The sequence below is a fragment of the Bombina bombina genome, chromosome 2 (assembly GCF_027579735.1).
Source record: "Bombina bombina isolate aBomBom1 chromosome 2, aBomBom1.pri, whole genome shotgun sequence".
NCBI lineage: Eukaryota > Metazoa > Chordata > Amphibia > Anura > Bombinatoridae > Bombina > Bombina bombina.
The window spans coordinates 893,516,227-893,539,628 of record NC_069500.1 but is presented as its reverse complement, the minus strand read 5'-3'; the positions used below and the strand labels follow the sequence as shown (position 1 = coordinate 893,539,628).

The 23,402-nt window shown below is 38.4% G+C and overlaps 1 protein-coding gene across 4 annotated transcripts in view; it reads right to left on the bottom strand.

The window, feature by feature from the left end:
• LOC128649793 (UDP-glucuronosyltransferase 2A1) overlaps positions 1–23,402 on the bottom strand; it is a 165,748-nt gene that overhangs the window by 87,673 nt on the left and 54,673 nt on the right. Inside the window, exons 1-2 of one of the 4 annotated variants that reach the window (XM_053703258.1) lie at positions 12,691–13,008; positions 3,925–3,947 (exon numbers count right to left, since the gene is read on the bottom strand). The exons of 1 other annotated variant lie outside the window; for it this stretch is intronic. In XM_053703258.1, the coding sequence (XP_053559233.1) occupies positions 3,925–3,947; positions 12,691–12,972 (305 nt within the window). In that variant the 5' untranslated portion in view covers positions 12,973–13,008. Of the gene's footprint in view, positions 1–3,924; positions 3,948–12,257; positions 13,009–18,349; positions 18,727–23,402 lie in introns of those variants that run through there. 2 more of the 4 variants (XM_053703256.1, XM_053703255.1) reach the window with 2 other exon arrangements.

The window sequence follows — 23,402 nt, the reverse complement described above, 5'->3', positions numbered from 1 at the left end:
CGGGTGGGCGGCCCATCGCTACCCGGCCTCCGGTTCCTAGAAGTGCAATGTGCACGCCGGGTGCCGGGAGCGTGCGGGGGCGCGCATGCGTGTGCATGTGCGCGCGCATTAGCTGCCCACTGACACCAATGAGGAGGAAAGAGGGGGGGGAAAGATTTAAAAAAAAAATAATATAAAAGGATCTGGGAGGGGGAGGGGGATAGGGGTATTGTGGGGGGTTGCTACACTACAGAAAACAAAACAAAAAATCCAAAAGAGGAAAAAATACTTTTGTTTTTGGGGCAAATTGGGTACTGGCAGACAGCTGCCAGTACCCAAGATGGCCGCAATTAGATAGGGGAGAGGGTTAGAGAGCTGGGGGGGGGGGGATCATGGAGGTTGGGGCTAAGGCAGGAGTCCATCACAGCTAAAATATTTTATTTTTTTTATAAAAAAAAAAAACAACTCCTTTTATTTAGTACTGGCAGACTTTCTGCCAGTACTTAAGATGGCGGGGACATTTGTGGGGTGGGGGAGGGAAGAGAGCTGTTTGGGAGGCATCAGGGGGTGGGATGTGTCAGGTGGGAGGCTGATCTCTACCCTAAAGCTAAAATTAACCCTGCAAGCTCCCTACAACCTACCTAATTAACCCCTTCACTGCTGGGCATAATTTACGTGTGGTGCGCAGCAGCATTTAGCAGCCTTCTAATTACCAAAAAACAATGCCAAAGCCATATAAGTCTGCTATTTCTGAACAAAGGGGATCCCAAAGAAGCTTTTACAACAATTTGTGCCATAATAGCACAAGCTGTTTGTAAATAATTTCAGTGAGAAACCTAAAATTGTGAAAAATGTAAAGTTTTTTTTTTATTTGCTCGCATTTGGCGGTGAAATGGTGGCATAAAATATACCAAAATGTGCCTAGATCAATACTTTGGGTTGTCTTCTAACAAAAAATATATACATGTCAAGGGATATTCAGGTATTCCTGACAGATATCAGGGTTCCAATGTAACTAGCGCTAATTTTGAAAAAAAGTGGTTTGGCAATAGCGAAGTGCTACTTGTATTTATGGCCCTATAACTTGCAAAAAAAGCTAAGAACATGTAAACATTGGGTATTTCTAAACTCAGGACAAAATTTAGAAACTATTTAGCATGGGTGTTTTTTGGTGATTGTAGATGTGTAACAGATTTTGGGGGTCAAAGTTAGAAAAAGTGTGTTTTTTTCCATTTTTTCCTCATATTTTATTATTTTTTTTGTAGTAAATTATAAGACATGATGAAAATAATGGTATCTTTAGAAAGTCCATTTAATGGCGAGAAAAACGGTATATAATATGTGTGGGTACAGTAAATGAGTAAGAGAAAAATTACAGCTAAACACAAACACCGCAGAAATGTAAAAATAGCCATTGTCATTAAGGGTAAGAAAATTGAAAAATGGTCCGGTCATTAAGGGGATAACAGTGTTGCATCTTTAATTTACTGATAAGAGCCAAATGTGGATGCTTGTGATATGCCCCCTTTGACATCTATTATGGGAGTCATTTAGCACAACCATGCTATCCGAATCCAGATGTTAGCCCACCCTAGACTTTAACTTGAACTGTAATAGAGTACTTATAACATTTAATATGAGCGAAAAAATAAAAGCCCTATTGATTTATCTTGTGCAATGTTATTGCACAATAGCTTTAATATTTTTGTGCTCCACTTGTAATTTAACATATATTGTTTTAAATTAACCTTTTGGTAAAATATGACACAAAATGCAGTATTTAATAAAAATTTAAAAAGTCACTCAGATTATTTTTGTGTCATAGTAAATTCTTAGGGGCCTATTTATTAAGGCCCGAATGCACCTGTTTCCGCGTGCGCCTTCAGGTGTTAAGAAGCAGCGGTCTTAAGACCGCTGCTACTTAACTCGTCCGCCACCTCTGAGGCGGCGAACAGCAATCCGCCCAATCGGGTTGATTGACACCCCCTGCTAGCGGCCGATTGTCCGCGAATGTGCAGGGGGCGGCATTGCACAAGAATTTCACTAGAAATGCTTGCGCAATGATAAATGCTGACAGCGTATGCTGTCGACATTTATCGATGTGCGGTGGACATTGTTAAATCGGCCCCTTAGACTGCTCTGAAATAGCAAAACCCTGCAAATTTTGTTTAATAAAAAAACGGCATCCAAACCCTAAACCTTAATACATTTTATAAGGTCACAGCACTCTCTCAGGTAGATTACGAGTTTTGCGTTACAGCTTTTAATTCTGAAAAAATTCCAGCGTAATGGCCAGTAATGCATATTACGAGTCGTGTCAGTATAGCTATACCGCAAGCATTTTAGCCTGTAACGCAAAGTCCATTGGGGTGGGTTTTTCATAGCGACGGTATTACAGGTTGTGCGGTCCAGCTAAAATGCTTGCATTACAGCCTATACCAACACGATCCATACCATCATCTGAGAGCAATAGTTATGAGTTTTGCGCGTCAAAAATGTTGCACAAAACTCATAACTAAGGTGTTACAAAGTACACTAACACCAATAAACTACCTATTAACCCCTAAACCGCCGCCCTCCCGCATCACAAACACTATATTAAATTTATTAACCCTTAATCTGCCACCCACCCACATCGCAACTATTAAATAAACCTAATAACCTGTAATCAGCCGCCCGCCGACATCCCAGACACTATAATAAAGCTATTAACCCCTAATTCGCCGCTCCCCAACATCACCGCCACTATAATAAAGTTATTTACCCCTAAACCTCCAGTCTGCCACATTGCCGCCATAATAATAAAGTTATTAACCCCTAAACCTCCGGCCTCCCACATCAACACCACTAAATAAACCTATTAAGCCCTAAACCGCCGGCCCCCCACATTGCAAAACACTAAATTAAACTATTAACCCCTAAACCTAACACCCCCTAACTTTAAATTACAATATAACTATCTTAAAATAAATAAAAACTTACCTGTGAAATAAAAAAACCTACGTTTAAACTATAAATTAACCTAACATAACTATTCTAATAAAATTAAACAAACTACCAATTAAAAAAAATCTAAATGACAAATTTAAAAAAACCAACACTACGAGAAAAAAAAAACAACCTAAAATTACAAAAAAATAAATACTAAATTACGAAAAAATAAAAAACACTAAGATTACAAAAAATAAACGACATTATCAAAAATAAAAACAATTACACCTAATCTAATAGCCACAAAAAAATAAAAAAGCCCCCCAAAATAAAAACACCCCCTAGCCTACAATAAACTACCAATAGTCTTTAAAAGGGCCTTTTGTTTGGCACTGCCCTAAGTTAAACAGCTCTTGTACCTGTAAAAATACAATGTCCCCACAACAGTAAAACCCACCACCCAACCAACCCCCCCAAAATAAAAAAAAAAACTCTAAAAAAACCTAAGCTACCCATTGCCCCTAAAGGGGCATTTGTATGGGCATTGCCCTTAAAAGGGCATTCAGCTATTTTTCATTATCCTTGAAAGGGCATTTAGCTCTTTTAAAAAAGCACAAAGCCCTAATCTAAAAAAAAAAAAAACAGCCAAAAAAAAAAAAAAAAACTAACACTAACCCCAGAATATCTACTCACGGTTCCCATTTCCATCCAGGCGGCGAGATGTCTTCCTCCAGGCGGCAATATCTTCATCTATCCTGGGGGGTGTCTTCTATCTTCATCCCGGCGGGACAGAGCGGAGCCATCCTGGAAGATGAAGACATCCTGTGTGGAGCATCCTCTTCATACGGTCCCCGCCATACACTGAAGTTGAATGCAAGGTCGCCGTTTCAAAATGGCGTACCTTGAATTCATATTGCCTAATTTGATTCTCCGCTTTGCACGGCCAGGATGAAGATAGAAGACGCCCCCGGGATAGATGAAGATATCTCCACCTGGATGAAAACTTCTCGCCGCCTGGATGGAGATGGATGTCCGGACTTAAGAAACCGTGAGTAGATATTCTGGAGTTAGTGTTAGTTTTTTTTAGGTGTTTTTTTTTTTAGATTAGGGTTTTGGGCTTTTTTAAAAGAGCTGAAAGGCCCTTTTAAGTTCTATTGGTAGTTTATTGTAGGCTAGGGGGTGTTTTTATTTTGGGGGCTTTTTTATTTTTATAGGGCTATTAAATTAGGTGTAATTGTTTTTATTTTTGATAATTTTGTTTATTATTTTTGTAAGCTTAGTGTTTTTTATTTTTCGGAATTTAGTGTTTATTATTTTTTGTAATTTTATATTTTTTTATTTTTTTCGTAGTGTTAGGTTTTTTTAATTTGTAATTTAGATTTTTTTAATTGGCAGTTTGTTTAATTTTATAAGAATAGTTATGTTAGGTTAATTTATAGTTTAAACTTAATTTTTTTATTTGACAGGTAAGTTTTTATTTATTTTAAGAATTTTTAGGGGTTAATAACTTTATTTAGGTATAAGCAATGTCAGGGGTGGCGGATTAGGGGTTTATAACTTTAGGTGTCAGCGATGTCGGGGGCGGAGGATTAGGTGTGTTTAGACTTGAGGTTTTTGTTAGGGTGTTTAAATGTAACTTTTTTTCATAGACATCAATGGGGTTGCGTTACGGAGATTTTTCATTCCGCACTTCAGGTGTTAGGTTTTTTTTCTAAAACTCTCTCCTCATTGATGTCTATGAGGGGAAAGCGTGCACGAGCACGTCAAAGCAGCCCTTGGCTTTTGTGCGGTATGGAGCTTAACGTCACCATATAACATGCACAAGGAGGCTTTTCAGTAACTCGTAATGGCAGCGCTATAGAGAATGAAATAATGCAACTTTTTGGGCATTAGTTTCGCACCCTGTTTAGCGCAAAACTAGTAATCTACCTATTTGTTTGTTTTTGATATTGCTTAAATATACTGTATTACCCACTGCAGGTTTTATCATTTGAAACAAGTTTCCTTCCAGATGCCAGCCATTTCTGAGGCTGCCCCACCAGTCAACCTTGGTATGCAATCATACTGTATGTGCCATGAATGTGGTTTATCCCTCTCCTGTGAAGAGTGAGTACTTGTAACATATACAATGTGATTATCCCTCTCTGGACTTGCCCAGAAGCAAGAGCATGTCCATAATGCTTATGTTTCTATGCCCAGTATGATTGGTGGGTAGGCTCAGAGTGGCACAGAAGAGAAACCCCTTTAAAATAATAAACCATGCAGAAATAAGTAAAACATGTATTAAAGCTGAAAGTTTGTTTTGAACTACCTACTAGAAAAATCCATAAAATTAAAAAAGCTGCAAAGTGGGGCTAAACATATAACTATTTGTGTTCACTTTAACGCAGTTAGCAACTTCATTATAAGCTAATTCTCATCACCCTTGTTATATAAAAAGAACACACAGCTATTGCTGAAATGGTCTGATTACATAGAAACATAGATTTTGGTAGCAGATAAGAACCATAGACCCAGTAAGTCTACCCAATGTTTCCTAAAAGTATAAACTTATCTAGTTCGTAGGACAATCTTATACTTATCCCAGGCAGTGTTTGCCATTACTACCTCTTGTGTAAGTTTATTCCATGAATCAATCACCCTTTCTGTAAATAAGTGTTTCCGCAAATTACTCCTTGATATACTACTCTTTAGTTTGAGATCATGACTCCTTGTTCTTGAATTTTTCTTTTTATGTAAAATACTCACAGCCTCAGCTTTACAAACCCCTTAATATACTTGAAAATTACTAATCATATCTCCTTTTCCCTTCTCTCCTCTAAGCTAGGTCAACAAACTAAATCCGATATACTGTAGCCTCTGGATGTGTCAAGGTTACACAAGGCTATGTTGAGAGCGGCAGGGAAGGGGAAGGAGGGAGGGAGGGAGAGGGGATAAAAGTGGATGGGATTTTGGCCCATGTACATGGGCTATAGGACTAGTTGGTCTGATGAAGGGGTGAATACCCTGAAACGTCACTAAAATTGTGTTATACACTTAATAAGACCAGAGAGTGCTTTGTCTATTAGTTCTCTCTCTCTCTCTCTCTCTCTCTCTATATATATATATATATATATATATATATATATATACAAGCCTCTGATGAAGCGGACGAGTTCTGCGAAACGCGTAAGGCCATGCCCACCTTACATCATTTGCGAACGTGCACGCCGAGCTGTAGTGTTTGGTTGCTAGCAGCTATTGGGAGCGTGTCAATAGGATTTTGCATAGCGGCAATTTTGAATGTACCGGACTTTGAGCATAAATGTATGCTTCTTGACAAGAAAATGTATGCTTCTTACAAAGAGACCTGGACCGGAACATTACTTGGACGAATTGCTGAAATATCGTTTTGGAAGATAAGGGGGACACTTTGATATCTACCTGCTTTTACTCACCTCATACGATTGAGGTCATCTTTGTGAGTAGGAAATACCCTAGGGAATTGTTGTATATATGTTTTAATTTATTAAACTTTATTGCACTATGAGTGGTGTTTCTGTGCGCTTATCTTTTTAGATTGAAGTATATATATATATATATATATATATACACATATATACACACACACAAGCATAGTGTAGAACTTTGTGAATAACAATTATATTCTACCTCTGTTTTAGGCTTTTAGCGCACCTTCAAGTTATTTCTGAACAATAGCCAGGACCTGAGTTTTTCAGAGCGTTCATAGAAATCTCTTATGTGATGGCTTTAGCAGGGCTGCTCTATTCAACCTCCAGATGTTAGCATTCCCTAGGCTAACATTTTACTCTCACCTTGTATTATGAGAGTAAAAATGGCAGTGCTATGGATTGCTCTCTAGTAATGTTGGCACACCATATCACTAACATTTTTACGCTCCACTAGTGATCTAGATCAGTGTTTCCCAAACACAGTCCTCACGTTCCCCCAACAGGCCTAGTTTTTATTAAAGCTGAAGTAGTGCAAAGGTGAAATAATCATGGTTACTATCTGCTCTCACCCATCAGCTGATTATTTCATCTGTGCACTGGTTAAGCTATAATGAAAACCTGGCCTGTTGGGGGTACGTGAGGACCTCGTTTGGGAAACACTGATCTAGATCATTGTGTTTTCGGGACTGGAGTTCTGGAAACTGTCAGTATTAGTATCTATAACCTAGCGGATTGATCTGCTGCAAAGTGTCAGTAGAATATTTCTTCCACTGGTAACAACTATTTACTTAAAAAAAAACATATCCCTATTAAAGGCCAGATTATGAGTGGTGAGCTAATAGATACACACAAGCGATATCGTGTTTATTGTGGCTGTTTGCATGCGTCAGATGTAGCGCTCGTGTTACAAGTTGAAAGTAAACGTGATCATTTGAATGCAATTGATTTTAACGCATCTCAGGATAGTGCAACCTCAGAGCACTGGTTAACTGTTTAGTGAAACAAAAACGATTCACAAAACACAATTACACACATAACACTTTCTAATAAAACATATTTTTTAAATATGCACAAAAAGATATAAGGGCTTAAAGATATGAGGTTTCAGGTGTTAGAAACAAAGTGAGGCAAAGACCTCAGCTGGGTTAGCCCCCCCAAATCAAATTTTTAAAACAAACTTCATTCTGTTGGTTAGATATTTTTTAGATCAGGTTTGATCTAACAAAGAACTCTGCTCCCATTTGTGGCCAAAGTCATCAAGAAGTCCCTCAACGCGCAACTCGTTGACCACATCGGGGCCAACAACACCCTGGACCCCTCTCAATCCAGTTTCAGGAGCAACAACAGCACCGAGACAGCCCTGCTCGCTGCCACAGACGACATCATTGCCCTACTCGACCAAGGAGAGACCGCCGTCCTCATCCTCCTAGACCTTTCAGCAGCATTCAATACTGTCTCCCACCTCACCCTCCGCACCCGCCTACACGACGCCGGCATACGCAACAAAGCCCTGGAATGGATCACCTCCTTCCTCACTGGCAGAACCCAGACACTTAGACTCCCACCCTTCACCTCCAATCCCACAGAGATCAGCTGCAGTGTACCCCAAGGCTCTTCACTGAGCCCCACCCTATTCAATATCTACATGGCCCCTCTCGCCACCATCGCCCACCGACACAACCTCAACATCGTCTCCTACACCGACGGCACCCAGCTAATCATCTCACTCACCAGTGACCCCACCACCACCAAGAAAAACGTTCATCAAGGGCTGACAGCAGTCTCCACCTGGATGAGCTACATCTGCCTAAAGCTGAACGCAGACAAGACCGAAGTACTCATCCTCGGTCCCACCAAATCTGCATAGAATAACTCCTGGTGACCCACAGCCCTCAGACACCCTCCAACCCTCAACGACCATGCACGAAATCTAGGCGTCATCCTGGACTCATCACTCTCCATGAACCAACACATCAATGCTGTCTCCTATGCATGCTTCCAAACACTCCACCTGCTGAGAAAGATCTTCAAATGGATCCCAACCGAGACCAGGAAGACTGTCACCGACACCCTCGTCAGCAGCAGACTGGACTACAGCAAAGCACTCTACGCCAGCTCCACCATCAAGCTCCAAAAGAGACTCCAGCGCATCCAGAACACCTTGGCCAGACTCATCCTCGACATCCCTCGCCAATACCACATCACCAAACACCTGCGGGACCTGCACTGGCTCCCCATCAACAAAAGGATAACCTTCAAGCTTCTCACCCACGCATTCAAGGCCCTCCACAACATCTGCCCCGAATACATGAACCACTGCGTTACCTTCTACACCCCCACCAGACAACTTTGATTGGCCGACCAAGCCCTCACAGTCATCCCCCGCATCAGGAAAACCACAGCGGGAGGCAGATCCTTCTCTCACCTGGCAGCCAAGACTTGGAACACCCTCCCGCTGCACCTCAGACAAGCTACCGCCCTAACTAAGTTCAGAAAGGACCTCAAGACCTGGCTCTTTGACTGAACTGGAACCCTCAGCGCCTTGAGACCTTACGGGTGAATAGCCGTGCTTTACAAGAACCCAATAGATAGATATATGTATTTGCATAAATAAAAATATAAATATATATGTATAGACAAATATAGAAGTGCATTGGAGCTTTTTGCAGTAAAGTAGATGAAAATATGAAAAAACATAAAAAGCATATTTATGCAATATTCATTTTTAATAGTGTTATTACTGTAAATATTTCACATTCCAATGTTCTGCACATAGCAGAATATGTTCTAAGTATTTTTAAATAGATATTTCTATATATAGACCTATATATAATTTTATATATATATATATATATATATATATATATATACAGGGAGTGCAGAATTATTAGGCAAGTTGTATTTTTGAGGATTAATTTTATTATTGAACAACAACCATGTTCTCAATGATCCCAAAAAACTCATTAATATCAAAGCTGAATAGTTTTGGAAGTAGTTTTTAGTTTGTTTTTAGTTATAGCTATTTTAGGGGGATATCTGTGTGTGCAGGTGACTATTACTGTGCATAATTATTAGGCAACTTAACAAAAAACAAATATATACACATTTCAATTATTTATTTTTACCAGTGAAACCAATATAACATCTCAACATTCACAAATATACATTTCTGACATTCAAAAACAAAACAAAAACAAATCAGTGACCAATATAGCCACCTTTCTTTGCAAGGACACTCAAAAGCCTGCCATCCATGGATTCTGTCAGTGTTTTGATCTGTTCACCATCAACATTGCGTGCAGCAGCAACCACAGCCTCCCAGACACTGTTCAGAGAGGTGTACTGTTTTCCCTCCTTGTAAATCTCACATTTGATGATGGACCACAGGTTCTCAATGGGGTTCAGATCAGGTGAACAAGGAGGCCATGTCATTAGATTTTCTTCTTTTATACCCTTTCTTGCCAGCCACGCTGTGGAGTACTTGGACGTGAGTGATGGAGCATTGTCCTGCATGAAAATCATGTTTTTCTTGAAGGATGCAGACTTCTTCCTGTACCACTGCTTGAAGAAGGTGTCTTCCAGAAACTGGCAGTAGGACTGGGAGTTGAGCTTGACTCTATCCTCAACCCGAAAAGGCCCCACAAGCTCATCTTTGATGATACCAGCCCAAACCAGTACTCCACCTCCACCTTGCTGGCGTCTGAGTCGGACTGGAGCTCTCTGCCCTTTACCAATCCAGCCACGGGCCCATCCATCTGGCCCATCAAGACTCACTCTCATTTCATCAGTCCATAAAACCTTAGAAAAATCAGTCTTGAGATATTTCTTGGCCCAGTCTTGACGTTTCAGCTTGTGTGTCTTGTTCAGTGGTGGTCGTTTTTCAGCCTTTCTTACCTTGGCCATGTCTCTGAGTATTGCACACCTTGTGCTTTTGGGCACTCCAGTGATGTTGCAGCTCTGAAATATGGCCAAACTGGTGGCAAGTGGCATCTTGGCAGCTGCACGCTTGACTTTTCTCAGTTTATGGGCAGTTATTTTGCGCCTTGGTTTTTCCACACGCTTCTTGCGACCCTGTTGACTATTTTGAATGAAACGCTTGATTGTTCGATGCTCACGCTTCAGAAGCTTTGCAATTTTAAGAGTGCTGCATCCCTCTGCAAGATATCTCATTATTTTTGACTTTTCTGAGCCTGTCAAGTCCTTCTTTTGACCCATTTTGCCAAAGGAAAGGAAGTTGCCTAATAATTATGCACACCTGATATAGGGTGTTGATGTCATTAGACCACACCCCTTCTCATTACAGAGATGCACATCACCTAATATGCTTAATTGGTAGTAGGCTTTCAAGCCTATACAGCTTGGAGTAAGACAACATGCATAAAGAGGATGATGTGGTCAAAATACTCATTTGCCTAATAATTCTGCACTACCTGTATATATATATATATATATACACACACACACACACACACAGTCAGCCCTCAGTTTACGCCGGGGTTAGGTTCCAGAAGGAATGGTTGTAAATCAAAATCGTTGTAAATTGAAACCCAGTTTATAATTTAAGTCAATGGGAAGTGATGGTGATAGGGCCCCTCTCAAAATTGTCATAAGTTACACCTAATATATTATTTTAAAAGCTTTGAAAAGCAGACTTTAAATGCTAGACAGCATTATAAACCTAATAAAATAATCACACAACACACAATATATAATTAAACTAAGTTAAATAAACAAAAACATTTGCTAAACAGCATAATAAACCTAATAAAATAATCACACAACACAGAATATATAATTAAACTAAGTTAAATGAACAAAAACATTTGCTAAACAGCATAATAAACCTAATAAAATAATCACACAACACAGACTTCACTTGCATTTTTCTGCAAACAGTTCTTTCTATGCATTCCAATCTATAACCGAGTTATAGACAGGAAGATCTTGTTCCTTTGAAATCTGCTCAATAGCTCAGGTCTGTTTCAACTGATTAATTTCAGCTTGCTTGGCTTTGCTGCAACAAAAGCAGACAGCTCCACCTACTGGCTATTTTAATAAATGCACTGCTTCTCAATGCTTTTTAATAGCAGTCACATGACTGGAAAAAATGGTTGTTATTCTGAGACGGTGTAAATTGAACCGTTGTAAAACGAGGGCCACCTGTATGTATGTATATATATATATATATATATATATATATATATATATATATATTCAACAACAATTAAAATTATGGGGAGGCGAAAAGTGAGTTTAAAATCCTCCACTAAATACAAAATATACAGAAAATTACACAATGAGTTATATATATATATATATATATATATATATACACATACACACACACACAGTATATTGTAACAAAATACCATAAGATATACTGTATGTAGAAATATGTATTTATGAAGGAATAGAAAATATTCTGATATCTGAAGACCATATTTTCATGTCGGGTTAGCACACTTGAGAATATGTGATTGGGTTTTTGCATGCGAGTAGGGTGGTTTTTCCCCCCACTTTTTTTGCTCCATTGACTTCTATTGGAGAATACATTAACATGGTTGCAATAAATGTGTGTTTAACTCACGATGGAGATTGAAATAAACACAGGTCCTATATGGTTGTAGAAGAATAATGGTATTTCAATTGTTTTGCAAAATTTTGTCTATATAATGGTTCAAACATTACACTTTTCTGTCCCTTAAAAATAGTAGAATCATATTTGTATCACACAAAAAACTCACAAAGACGTAAATTTAAAATAAAATATCTGGGATTTTTTGTGTTCTAAAAAAAACCCGACACATTAAAAACTTAGACTGAAATAAATGTTTTAAAAAAATTCTTATAAAGAACCAAATTAAGAAACAAACATTACAGCTTATCTACACTTACCCAATATTTCTTTGTAATATCCGTCCCAAAAGCCTTCAAACAAAAATGAGAACATGATATCCTGTAATAGATAAAACCATGTATTTTTCAGCCTTTCCATAAAGTTAATTTTATCGCTTAGCTCCGACATGGCACCAGGTACATATGAAAATGGAGAAGGAAGATGTCCACAATGCCGTTCCATAGTATTACCCATTGAGAATCTGAAGGTGTAGACAAATGGAACCCCAAGAATCTCAGCAATAAGTTCACCACATGGAACCAACGGGTCTGAAATCAAAACGTCAAACTTTTCTTTCCGTAACCTTTCCATAAGCTCTTTATTTTTCAAAACTCCATCACAAATCTGTTTTTCCATTATCTGAAATTCATCCATTCCTTTTTTAATACGAGTGTACGACTCCCAGTAGGACATAAAGGGCACATCATATACCCATAACCTTAATAATTCTTCAAATACTTCTTCATTCTTCTCTTTTGTAAATGGAACTTGAAAAACTTCATATGTTAAACGGGAAGGCTCAGCGTGGTTTATCAGTAAATTAGCTGAAAACACCAGCACAGTAATTTCATGTCCTTTATGTGCAAGGTTTTCTAGGACTAACTTTAAGTTAAGCCAATGGCTTCCATCTGCTGGCCAAGCTAGCACCTTGTCTGAGGACACAGTACTGCAAAACGTAACCTGAAGCAGCAGTAAAACTCCAAACCAGTGCATGTTTAAGATTCAGAGATATCTGAAGTGTTCAGCAGGACAAGAACTGAGAGCTTGTCTGTAGTTTCAGCCCTGCACTAACTGCTTGTGTGTCTAGGTTTACTAAATACTATTGGATGTCTGGGATTAGTCAGAGGAAACCCATAAATGGGTAAAGGCATTTACAAGCAATATACTCCATCTACAGGCTATTAGAATGAACTCATTTCTTTTCTAACTAGGAACATTCACCACTTTAAACCACTATGAAAACATTTCACAACAGAGTTACTCAATTATTTTGTAAGTGTTGCAAACAGTTATAAAAAAAAAAGTGAAAATGCTGGAAAATAATCTTTGTTTTCTGAGATATGCAATGAAAATTATTGTAGGATTGAAAATGCTATTTGTCTGTCTATCTGTTGCAACAGAGCCAGGCCTGTGTACAATTTGCATAGATCTGCCCAATCAGATTGACCCCCAAAACAAGCACATTACATACTAGTAGTATCATTTAGCCATACTGATTGCTTAAAGGGATAGGAAAGTCAAAATGAATCTTTAATGATTCAGATAGAGCATGTAATGTTAAAATTAATGTTTACTTTGTTGACATGGGTACCTTTGTTGAAAACTATATGTATGTATCCTTAGCAACAACGATGTACTGTTGGAATCTAGATATTAATTGGTGGCTACCCACTTAAGATTTATTTTAAATAGATTAAAATCTACATACAGGAAAGTGGACCAGATGGCAAAAAGGCCTTGTTTAGGAGGGTCCCAGAAAACAGGTCCAGAGAAGTACCAGACAGGCTGACAAACAAAACAACAAAGGAGGTCCGAGATATGTGCCCCCAACATCCTGGCTGATAGCAGGAAATGTCTGCATTGGGTGGGGACACAATTCATACCACCAAAGGTCAAAAGAGAGGGACAAAAAGGACAAAATGATAGTAGGTGACGCGTTTCATCCTGTACACATGCATTTTTCAAACCAGTATCTTGCATTCTCCACTGCTGGCCCACTGTAAACTACTATTTAATTTTTTAGCAGCGCTAAAAAAAAAAAAAAGTACGTATCCACTTGTGATTAAAATTAATCATTTAAAAGGGGCAGTTTAGATCCAATACATAATTTTGATTACTTATTGTTTTATACCAGAGAAACATCCTACAACTGGTCACACATGCTTTTTAAGAAGTACATGAAACATTTAAATATTCATAGTTTGATAGAAGCTGAAAATGGCCGCCAAGTTCCGTCCACATATTGCGTGTATATTTCGGTATAAGTTTCTCCAATTACGGTAGACTAATACGTTTTCCTACTCGCACATGCTGATTCGTGTACGTGCAATTTGAAATAGCCAACTTAAAAATATTAAACGTGCACTTCTAAACTGTCATGCAAGAAAACAGCTAAGTAGACAAGAAGAAAGCTGTGGGCAGGGGTGTCATATTATCTTTACAAAAGAAATAGACCATTTTAACAGAATGACAGTATATAAGATCTGTTAGGAATTTGTGTTAGCCTTTAAGAAGTAAATACTGCAATGTAGTTCTGTAGGGAACAGCTGGTTTTGCTTTGATAGTACTTGCAATTGTAGTATTAGTACCTTATTCTGTGATAAAGGTCTGTGAAAAGTTCTGTGTAGCTGAATCTGCTGGGAGAGAGGGAGCTGCTTTGCTGCAAACACACTGTGAGATGGGTGTGTCAAGGTTATAACTAGACAGCAGTTGGAAGCAGAGTCTGTGCAATGACAGCTTTAATCCCTGAATGCAATTTATAGGAGACAAAATCCAGTAGCAGAAAGTAATACAGCTAAATCAGAGTTATGCTGAAAAAATCCCAAATGTAGCTCAAAACAGCAAATAACTCTTTAGTAGAAGAAGTTTTCCCGAGTAGCTTGAGGGTTGCTGGTTACTTGATAGCAGATAACAAACAATTTGATCAAACACCCGAGTTAGGTGTAGAGGATGTTTTATAGGTTGATGAGATCATGTGATCAGAATAGGAACTGTGAGCAAGTAAAAACTCTTAAAGGAGAAGTCCCACAATATGACAGCGAGGATTGGCGGCCATTTTCGGCTGCTAAGAAATGATGGTTATTTAAAAGTTTCATGTACTTCTTACAAGCTTATATCAGCTATCTATCTTCTACAGCATTATACAGAGTAGCATGTACATTATTACTATAGCTACTTGCAACCTTTTAAGGCCCAAAAAATGTTGTTTACTACTGCATTGGCATGGAATCAAACAAGTTATTTGTTATTTTTTTTATTTTTATATATATATATATATATATATATATATATATATATATATATATATATATATATATATATATATATATATATATATATACATATTGTGGCACCTTAGTTTACTGTATCTAGTTTAGCAAAATGGCTTTTGTGAATTTATATGTAAAAACATAGTTTAGATTTTTGTGAATAACACCTATATTTTAGCGCACTTTCAATTTATTTCTGAGCAATAGCCAATAGAACAATTCAGAGTGTTCATAGAAATTTCTTATGTGATGGCTTTAGCAGGGCTGCTCTATTCGACCTCCAGATGTTAGCATGCCCTAGGCCAGTGTTTCCCAACCGCGGTCCTCAAGTACCCCCAATAGTCCTGGTTTTCAATATACCTGAACTAGAGCACAGGTGAAATAATCAGCTGATGGATGAGAGCAGGCTGGTTACTGATCAGCTGATTACTTCACCTGTGCACTGGTTCAGTTATAATGAAAACCAGGACTGTTGGGGGTACTTGAGGACCGCGGTTGGGAAACACTGCCCTAGGCTAAAATTTTACTCTCACCTTGTATTATGAGAGTAAAAATGGCAGTGCTATGGATTGCACTCTAGTAATGTTAGCGCACCACATCACTAACATTTTTAAGCTCCACTAGTAATCTAGGGACACTTTGCAGCAGATCAATATAGCTGAAGTAGTGCACAGGTGAAGTAATCAGCTGATCAGTAACCATGGTTACTAACCTGCTCTTACCCATCAGCTGATTATTTCACCTGTACACTAGTTCAGCAATAATGAAAACCTGGCTTGTTGGGGGTACGTGAGGACCGCGTTTGGGAAACACTGACCTAGACCATTGTGTTTTTGGGACTGGAGCTTTGGAAACTGTCAGTATTAGTATCTATAACCTGAGTAGCAGATTGTTCTGCTGCAAAGTGTCACTAGAATATTTCTTCTACTGGTAACAACTATTTACTTTTAAAAAAACCTATCCATCCCTATTAAGGGCCAAATTACGAGTGGCGAGCTAATAGTTACACAGGAGCGATATCGGGTTTATTGTGGCTGTTTGCATGTGTCGGATGTAGAGCTTGTATTACAAGTTGAGAGTAAACATGATCGCTTGAGCGCAATTGAATTTAACGCGTGTCGGGATAGTGCAACCTCAGAGTACTGGTTAACTGTTTTGCAAAACAAATGAGTGTCACAAATCACAGTTACACTCATAATAACACTTTCTAATAAAACATATCTTAAAACAAATGCCCAAAAAGGTTATAAGGGTTCAAAGATATGAGGTCTCCGGTGTTAAAAAAAAAAAAGCTAGGCAAAGACCTCACTTGGGTTAACCCCTCAAATCAGAATTTTAAAACAAACTTCATTTAGTTGTTTAGATCTTTGTTAGATCGGTTTTGCTTAACTGTTGTATGAGTATATATGTATTTACAGACATATATACACATATAAACACATCAATACATATATGTATACTTATATAGACATATATAGAAGTGCATTGGCGCCCTTTGTAGTCAAGTAGATGAAAATATGAAAAGCATATTTATGCAATATTCATATTTAATAAAGTGTAATACTGTGTATTTACTGTAAATATTTCACATTCCAATGTTCTGCACATAGCAGAATATTTTCTAAGTATTTTTAAATAGATTTTCCTATATATATCTGTATATATGTAGACCTATATATAATCATATATATACAGGTGGCCCTCGGTTTACAACGGTTCAATTTGCGCAGTTTCAGAATAACAACCTTTTTTTCCAGTCATGTGACTGCTATTGAGAAGCAGTGCATTGATTAAAATAGCCAGTAGGTGGAGCTGTCCTCTTGTGTTGCTGCAAAGATATGCAAGCCAAGCAAGCTGAAATTAATTTGTGTAACTAGTCCTGAGCTATCGAGCAGTTTTCAAAGGAATAAGATCTCTATGTTTATATAAATCAGTCCAGATTGAAATGCATAGAAAAACTGTTTGCAGAAAAATGCAAGTAAAGTCTGTGTTGTGTGATTATTTTATTAGGTTTATAATGCTGTTTAGGAAATGTTTTTGTTTATTTAACTTAGTTTAATTATATATTCTGTGTTGTGTTTATTTTATTTATGCTGTTTAGCATGTAAAGTCTTCATTTCAAAGCTTTAAAAATAATGTTAAGGTGTTACTTATGGCAATTCTGATAGGGGCCTGGAACCTAACTCCCTCACTTCCCATTGACTTACATTATAAACTGGGTTTCAATTTACACCAGTTTCGATTTACAACCATTCCTTCTGTAACCTAACCCCGGCGTAAACTGAGGGCTACCTGTATATATATATATATATGGTATATATATATACGGTATATATATATACGGTATATATATATATATATATATATATATATATATACAGTATATTGTACCAAAATACCATAAGATATACTGCATGTAGAAATATGTATTTATGAATAAATAGAAAATATTCTGCTATCTGAAGAACATTGGAATGTAAAGTAAAATATTCATATTTTCATGTCGGATTAGCACACTTGAGAATATCTGATTGGATTTTTGCGTGCGAGTAGGGTGTTTCCACCCCAGTTTTTTGCTCCATTGACCTCTATGGGGGAATACATTAACGCGGCCGTGATATTCTAACTGTGGCTTTTTGCACGCATCGGATTAACAAACAAGCAAAATCTTTTTACTTTCAACTTGTAATATGAGTGTTACCCGAAGCGCAAAAAGCCTACTTCAAGCAGATTTAGCGCTTGAGCAGGAGCAATAAAATCCGCTCCATTCATAATCGGGCCCTAAATGTGTATTTAACTCACGATGGAAACTGAAATAAACACAGGTCCTGTAAGGTTGTGGAAGAATAATAATATTTCAATTGTTTTGCTAAATTCTGTCTATATAAGGGTTCTAAAAATTACACTTTTCTGTCCTTTAAAAATAGTAGACTCACACTTGCATCACACAAAAACTCACAGACGTAAATTTAAAATCAAATATCTGGGATTTTTTTGTTCTAAATACACATTAAAAACTTACAGACTGAAATAAATGTTTTAAAAAAATTCTTATAAGGAACCAAATTAAGAAACAAACATTACAGCTTATCTACACTTACCCAACATTTCTCTGTAATATCCGTCCCAAAAGCCTTCAAACAAAAATGAGAACATGATATCCTGTAATAGATAAAACCATGTATTTTTCAGCCTTTCTATAAAGTTCATTTTATCGCTTAGCTCCGACATGGCACCAGGTACATATGAAAATGGAGAAGGAAGATGTCCACAATGCCGTTCCATAGTATTGCCCATTGAGAATCTGAAGGTGTAGACAAATGGAACCCCAAGAATCTCAGCAATAAGTTCACCACATGGAGCCAATGGGTCTTAAATCAAAACGTCAAACTTTTCTTTCCGTAACCTTTCCATAAGCTCTTTATTTTTCAAAACTCCATCACAAATATGTTTTCCCATAATCTGAAATTCCTCCATTCCTTTTTTTTTTTTTTTTTTTTATATTTATTGAAGAAAGTCACATACAATAAGTGTTAAACAAACACCAAAGGTTGTCTTGTTACATCTTGTACAAAGGGTAGTTGGTGTCATATTACACAGGTTAAGGTTACTTTCTAGTCTTTTTGTGTGTACTTTTTCCAACATAAACTTATACAAACAATTAAACTTGTAAAAAAAATAAACAAACATAAACAACTTTGTTCACTTAATGAAATACTTATGGAAGCTACATTCCAGCTAAAGAAGTCCATTTCTCTTCCTGGAGTAAAAGGTGCTATATCTCATTTCCTATACTCCAGCCGACTCCCCTCTGCATGCTAGAGTATTTTATATGTAGCATCACTATAGTGTGGGGAGACATAAACAGACTCCATACAGGACATTTCTCAGGCAAATCAGCTTCAGGATGCAAAACAAGAAGAGAGGAAGGTCGAGAAGAAGAGGGAGATGAAAAGAGGAGTGAGAAATGGATGAGAGAGGTGAAAGGAATGGTAAGAGAAAGGAAGAGAGCGAGAGCGGAGGAGGGGGGAAAGGGGGGGGGGGACCGATCCAGGCATGTCCAGCGGTTGGTTCCTATAAGGTCAAATATAAATGGTATGCTATGATCTGCATGTGTATTCATCCCATAGAAATTTGATCTCCGGGAATGATATACGAGAATTATTTTTAAGATGGCCATATTCCTCTAGGTCTAGGAGTTCATCTACTCTGTCCATCCACATGTCTTTTGAGGGGGTTATGAGACTCTTCCAGTGTCTGGCTATTAATGATTTTGCGGCATTAAGGCAAATCTGTATAAGGAGGGATCTCAATCTACATTTAGCTTTGGGGAGGTCGTTTAATAGTGCTATTCTTGGGGTTAGTGAAAAGTGCTGTGAGAGGATTTTCTTAAGAAAGGATTCTATTAATTGCCATAGAGGTGTTATCTTGGGGCATTGCCACCATATGTGAATTAAAGAACCGTGGCCTCCACAGCCTCTCCAACACATCCTGGATGCCTCGGGGTAAATTGAATGTAGGCGAGTGGGGGTCAAATACCATCTTGTAAGGACTTTATAATTTAATTCTAAGATTTGTGGCGAGGTAGATGATTTACGTGTTTTGTGAAAAATATTTCTCCACTCTATCTTGTCCAAGTCTAAGTGTAAGTCTTGTTGCCATTTGATTGTGAATGTAGGGAGTAATGCGTTGTCATGGGTTTGTAGCAGTCTGTGGGACACCGACAAAGGGTGGCCAATTGTTTTATTCTGTAGGCATAGTGATTCAAAAGGTGTGGGTGATCTCAGGAGGTCTTCTTTGTGTGGGGAGGATGCTATATAATGTGAAAGTTGTGCATGTTTTAGCCAGTTTCCAGGACGTCCCCCACACAATTCAATAAATTTGTCTGTGCTTATTAATTTCCCATTTTCTACAAACTTGGCCAGAGGCCATGTATAATCCCATTCCTGAGTTCTGCGAAATTTGTTGTCTAGCCCCCCTACTAATTCTGCGTTCTGGGGGATTGGGAAGAGAGGTGAGCGAAGATGAGTAATGTCTTTATTGGTAGATCTGATCAGGTCCCAAGTATGGAAAAGGTGTCTATGTATAGGTAGTGTCTTGCATTGTATTGGTCTGAGTTCCTCAGGCACCCAACAAACCGCTCCCACCTTTGGGATCTGTAGCAAATGTGAGTCTATGGACACCCAGGCCTTATTGTCCGTGGAGCCATGCCAGTCCAGAACTCTCTGTAGAGTGACCGCTATGTAATACTTTCTAATATTTGGTAGGCCTAGCCCCCCCATGTCAGTGTTCCTATATAATGTATTTCTATTTATCCGAGGTTTCAGTGTTCCCCATATAAAGGTATTGATTATAGATTGTAGTTGGGATATGTAACTGTTGGGAAGAGAAATGGGGATAGTTTGTAAGATATAAAGAATCCTGGGCAAAGTGGTCATTTTTATGGATTGAATCCTCCCCCACCAAGATAAAGGTCTGTCTGACCACGTTGAGAGGTCTTTTTGTATGTTTTGTAGTAAGGGTCTATAATTTTTTTCAAATAATGTAGTATAATTGGGGGAGAGGACAATACCTAAGTATTTAACTGATTCAGGTTGTAATTTGAGGGGGCAAGCTTGTGCTAGTTGTTGAAAGTCAATGGGATCCATGGAGATATTCAGGATTTCAGATTTTTGAAGGTTTATAGAAAAATTAGAAAAGTTACCAAATTTTTGGAGTGTTTCTAAAAGGACAGGTATTGTAGTACTCGGTGAGGTCAGTGAAAACAGCAAGTCATCTGCATATAGGGCAATTTTAAAATCATGAGGGCCAATTGGGATTCCTGTGATATTTTGGTTCATTCTGACATGAGATGCTAGGACATCCATGGATAGTATAAAAAGTAATGGAGACAATGGGCAACCCTGTCGGGTACCATTGGTAATTTGAAAGGGATCTGAGAGGGCACCATTGACCCTCACTCTAGCTGACGGGGAAGAGTATAAACTAAAGATTCTATTTATCATTTTCTCTCCAAAGCCAAAAGATTTTAATGTGGCCTTAAGAAAGCTCCAGTTTATACGGTCGAAAGCCTTCTCAGCATCGACTGTGATAAAGACTGATTTAATTTTATTATGTTGGGCATAGGAGGCTAGAAGGAGCGCTCTTATGGTGTTGTCCCGTGCTTCACGTGACGGGACAAAACCAACCTGGTCCGTATGTATCAGATCTTGGATTATGGAATTTATTCTTTTAGATAGAATTTTGCCCAGGATCTTCAGATCAGAATTTAATAATGATATTGGTCTGTAATTAGTGGTGTCTTCAGGGTTTCTATCTGGTTTTAAGATAACTGCTATATGGGCTTCCTGCATCGTGTGGGAGAGCAGTCTATTCTCGTCTATTGAGTTAAACAATTCTAGTAGATGTGGGGCAAGTACATTTTTAAATTGTTTATAGTAGGCATTTGTAAGGCCATCAGGGCCAGGGCTTTTTCTCATGGGGAGGTCTTTGATGGTGTTGAGGATTTCTAGCAGTGTAATAGGTTCCTCCATTTTCTCTGTTTGGGCCGTCGTAAGTGTGTTTAATTGTGCTCTATCAATGTATTCGTTCATTTGTGTAGCGTGGGATGAGGAGGCATCGTCTCTAAGATTATACAGTTGATGATAATATTTACTGAATTGGTCTGCTATCTGCTTGCTGTCGTGTGTTACAGTCCCGTCAGCCTTTTTTATACTGTATATGTGTGATTTAGAGGTTTTTGCTCTCAGGGCTCTTGCTAGGAGCGCGCCAGCTCGGTTGCCCTCATGGAAATATACCTTTCTTAGGTAAAGAGCTTGTCTCTGAGCTTCTCTAGTCAGTAAATGATTTAATTCTTTCCTAACTTTAGTCAGTTCTATTTGGATCTTAGAGTCCATAGGGGTCTGTTTGTGTTGTAGTTCAAGTGAGTTCAACTTGTCAGTGTTATGCGTTATAGCTAGATTAAATTGTTTTTGCAGCCTAGACCTTTGTTTAATATATTCTCCTCTGACTACGGCTTTATGCGCGTCCCATAGGGTACGTGATGAGATTTCAGGCAGTGAGTTATGGTGAAAGTATTCTTGTATGGTCTGGAGCATTTTGATATTAGTGGGAGTGTGATGTAGTAGGGTCTCGTCTAATCTCCATATAAAAGGGCATGACGGGCCTTCTGACCATTCCATAGATAGCGTAATAAGAGAGTGGTCCGACCAAGCCGTTGGGTTTATGTCCGAGTCCCTAACTTGTCCTAGACTCAGTTGGTCGACTAATAGATAATCAATGCGGGTGTATTGAGACCATGGATTAGAGAAAAATGAATAGTTACGCTGAGTAGGGTGTTGTATCCTCCAAATGTCAACTACGCCTGATTTTTTGAGAAAGTCATAAACTATGTTAGGGGGTCTTGATGTGGGGTTAGGTTTAGTGGAGGTAGAGTCTAATTTGGGGTCGAAAGTAACGTTAAGATCGCCTCCTATGATTAGAGATCCCTTCCTGTGTTCTGCAATTAGGGCTGTGAGTTTCTTATAGAAGGGCACTCTCTTAGAGTTGGGAGCATAGACGTTCACCAACGTGATTGGGCGCTGGAACAGGAGTCCCACTAGTATTAGGATTCTGCCATCTTTATCGGAGACTTTGTGTAGTAATTGAAATTCTAAGTTCTTATGAAATAAAGTCCCAACCCCGTATGGTTTGATCCAAAATACCCAGTGGGGTAAACCATTCCTTTTTTAATACGAGTGTACGACTCCCAGTAGGACATAAAGGGCACATCATATACCCATAACCTTAAGAATTCTTCAAATACTTCTTCATTCTTCTCTTTTGTAAATGGAACTTGGAAAACTTCATATGTAAAAGGGGAAGGCTCAGTGTGGTTTATCAGTAAATTAGCTGAAAACACCAGCACAGTAATTTCATGTCCTTTATGTGCAAGGTTTTCTAGGACTAACTTTAAATTGAGCCAATGGCTTCCATCTGCTGGCCAAGCTAGCACCTTGTCTGAGGACACAGTACTGCAAAACGTAAACTGAAGCAGCAGTAAAACTCCAAACCAGTGCATGTTTAAGATTCAGGGATATCTGAAGTGTTCAGCAGGACAAGAACTGAGAGCTTGTCTGTAGTTTCAGCCCTGCACTAACTGCTTGTGTGTCTAGG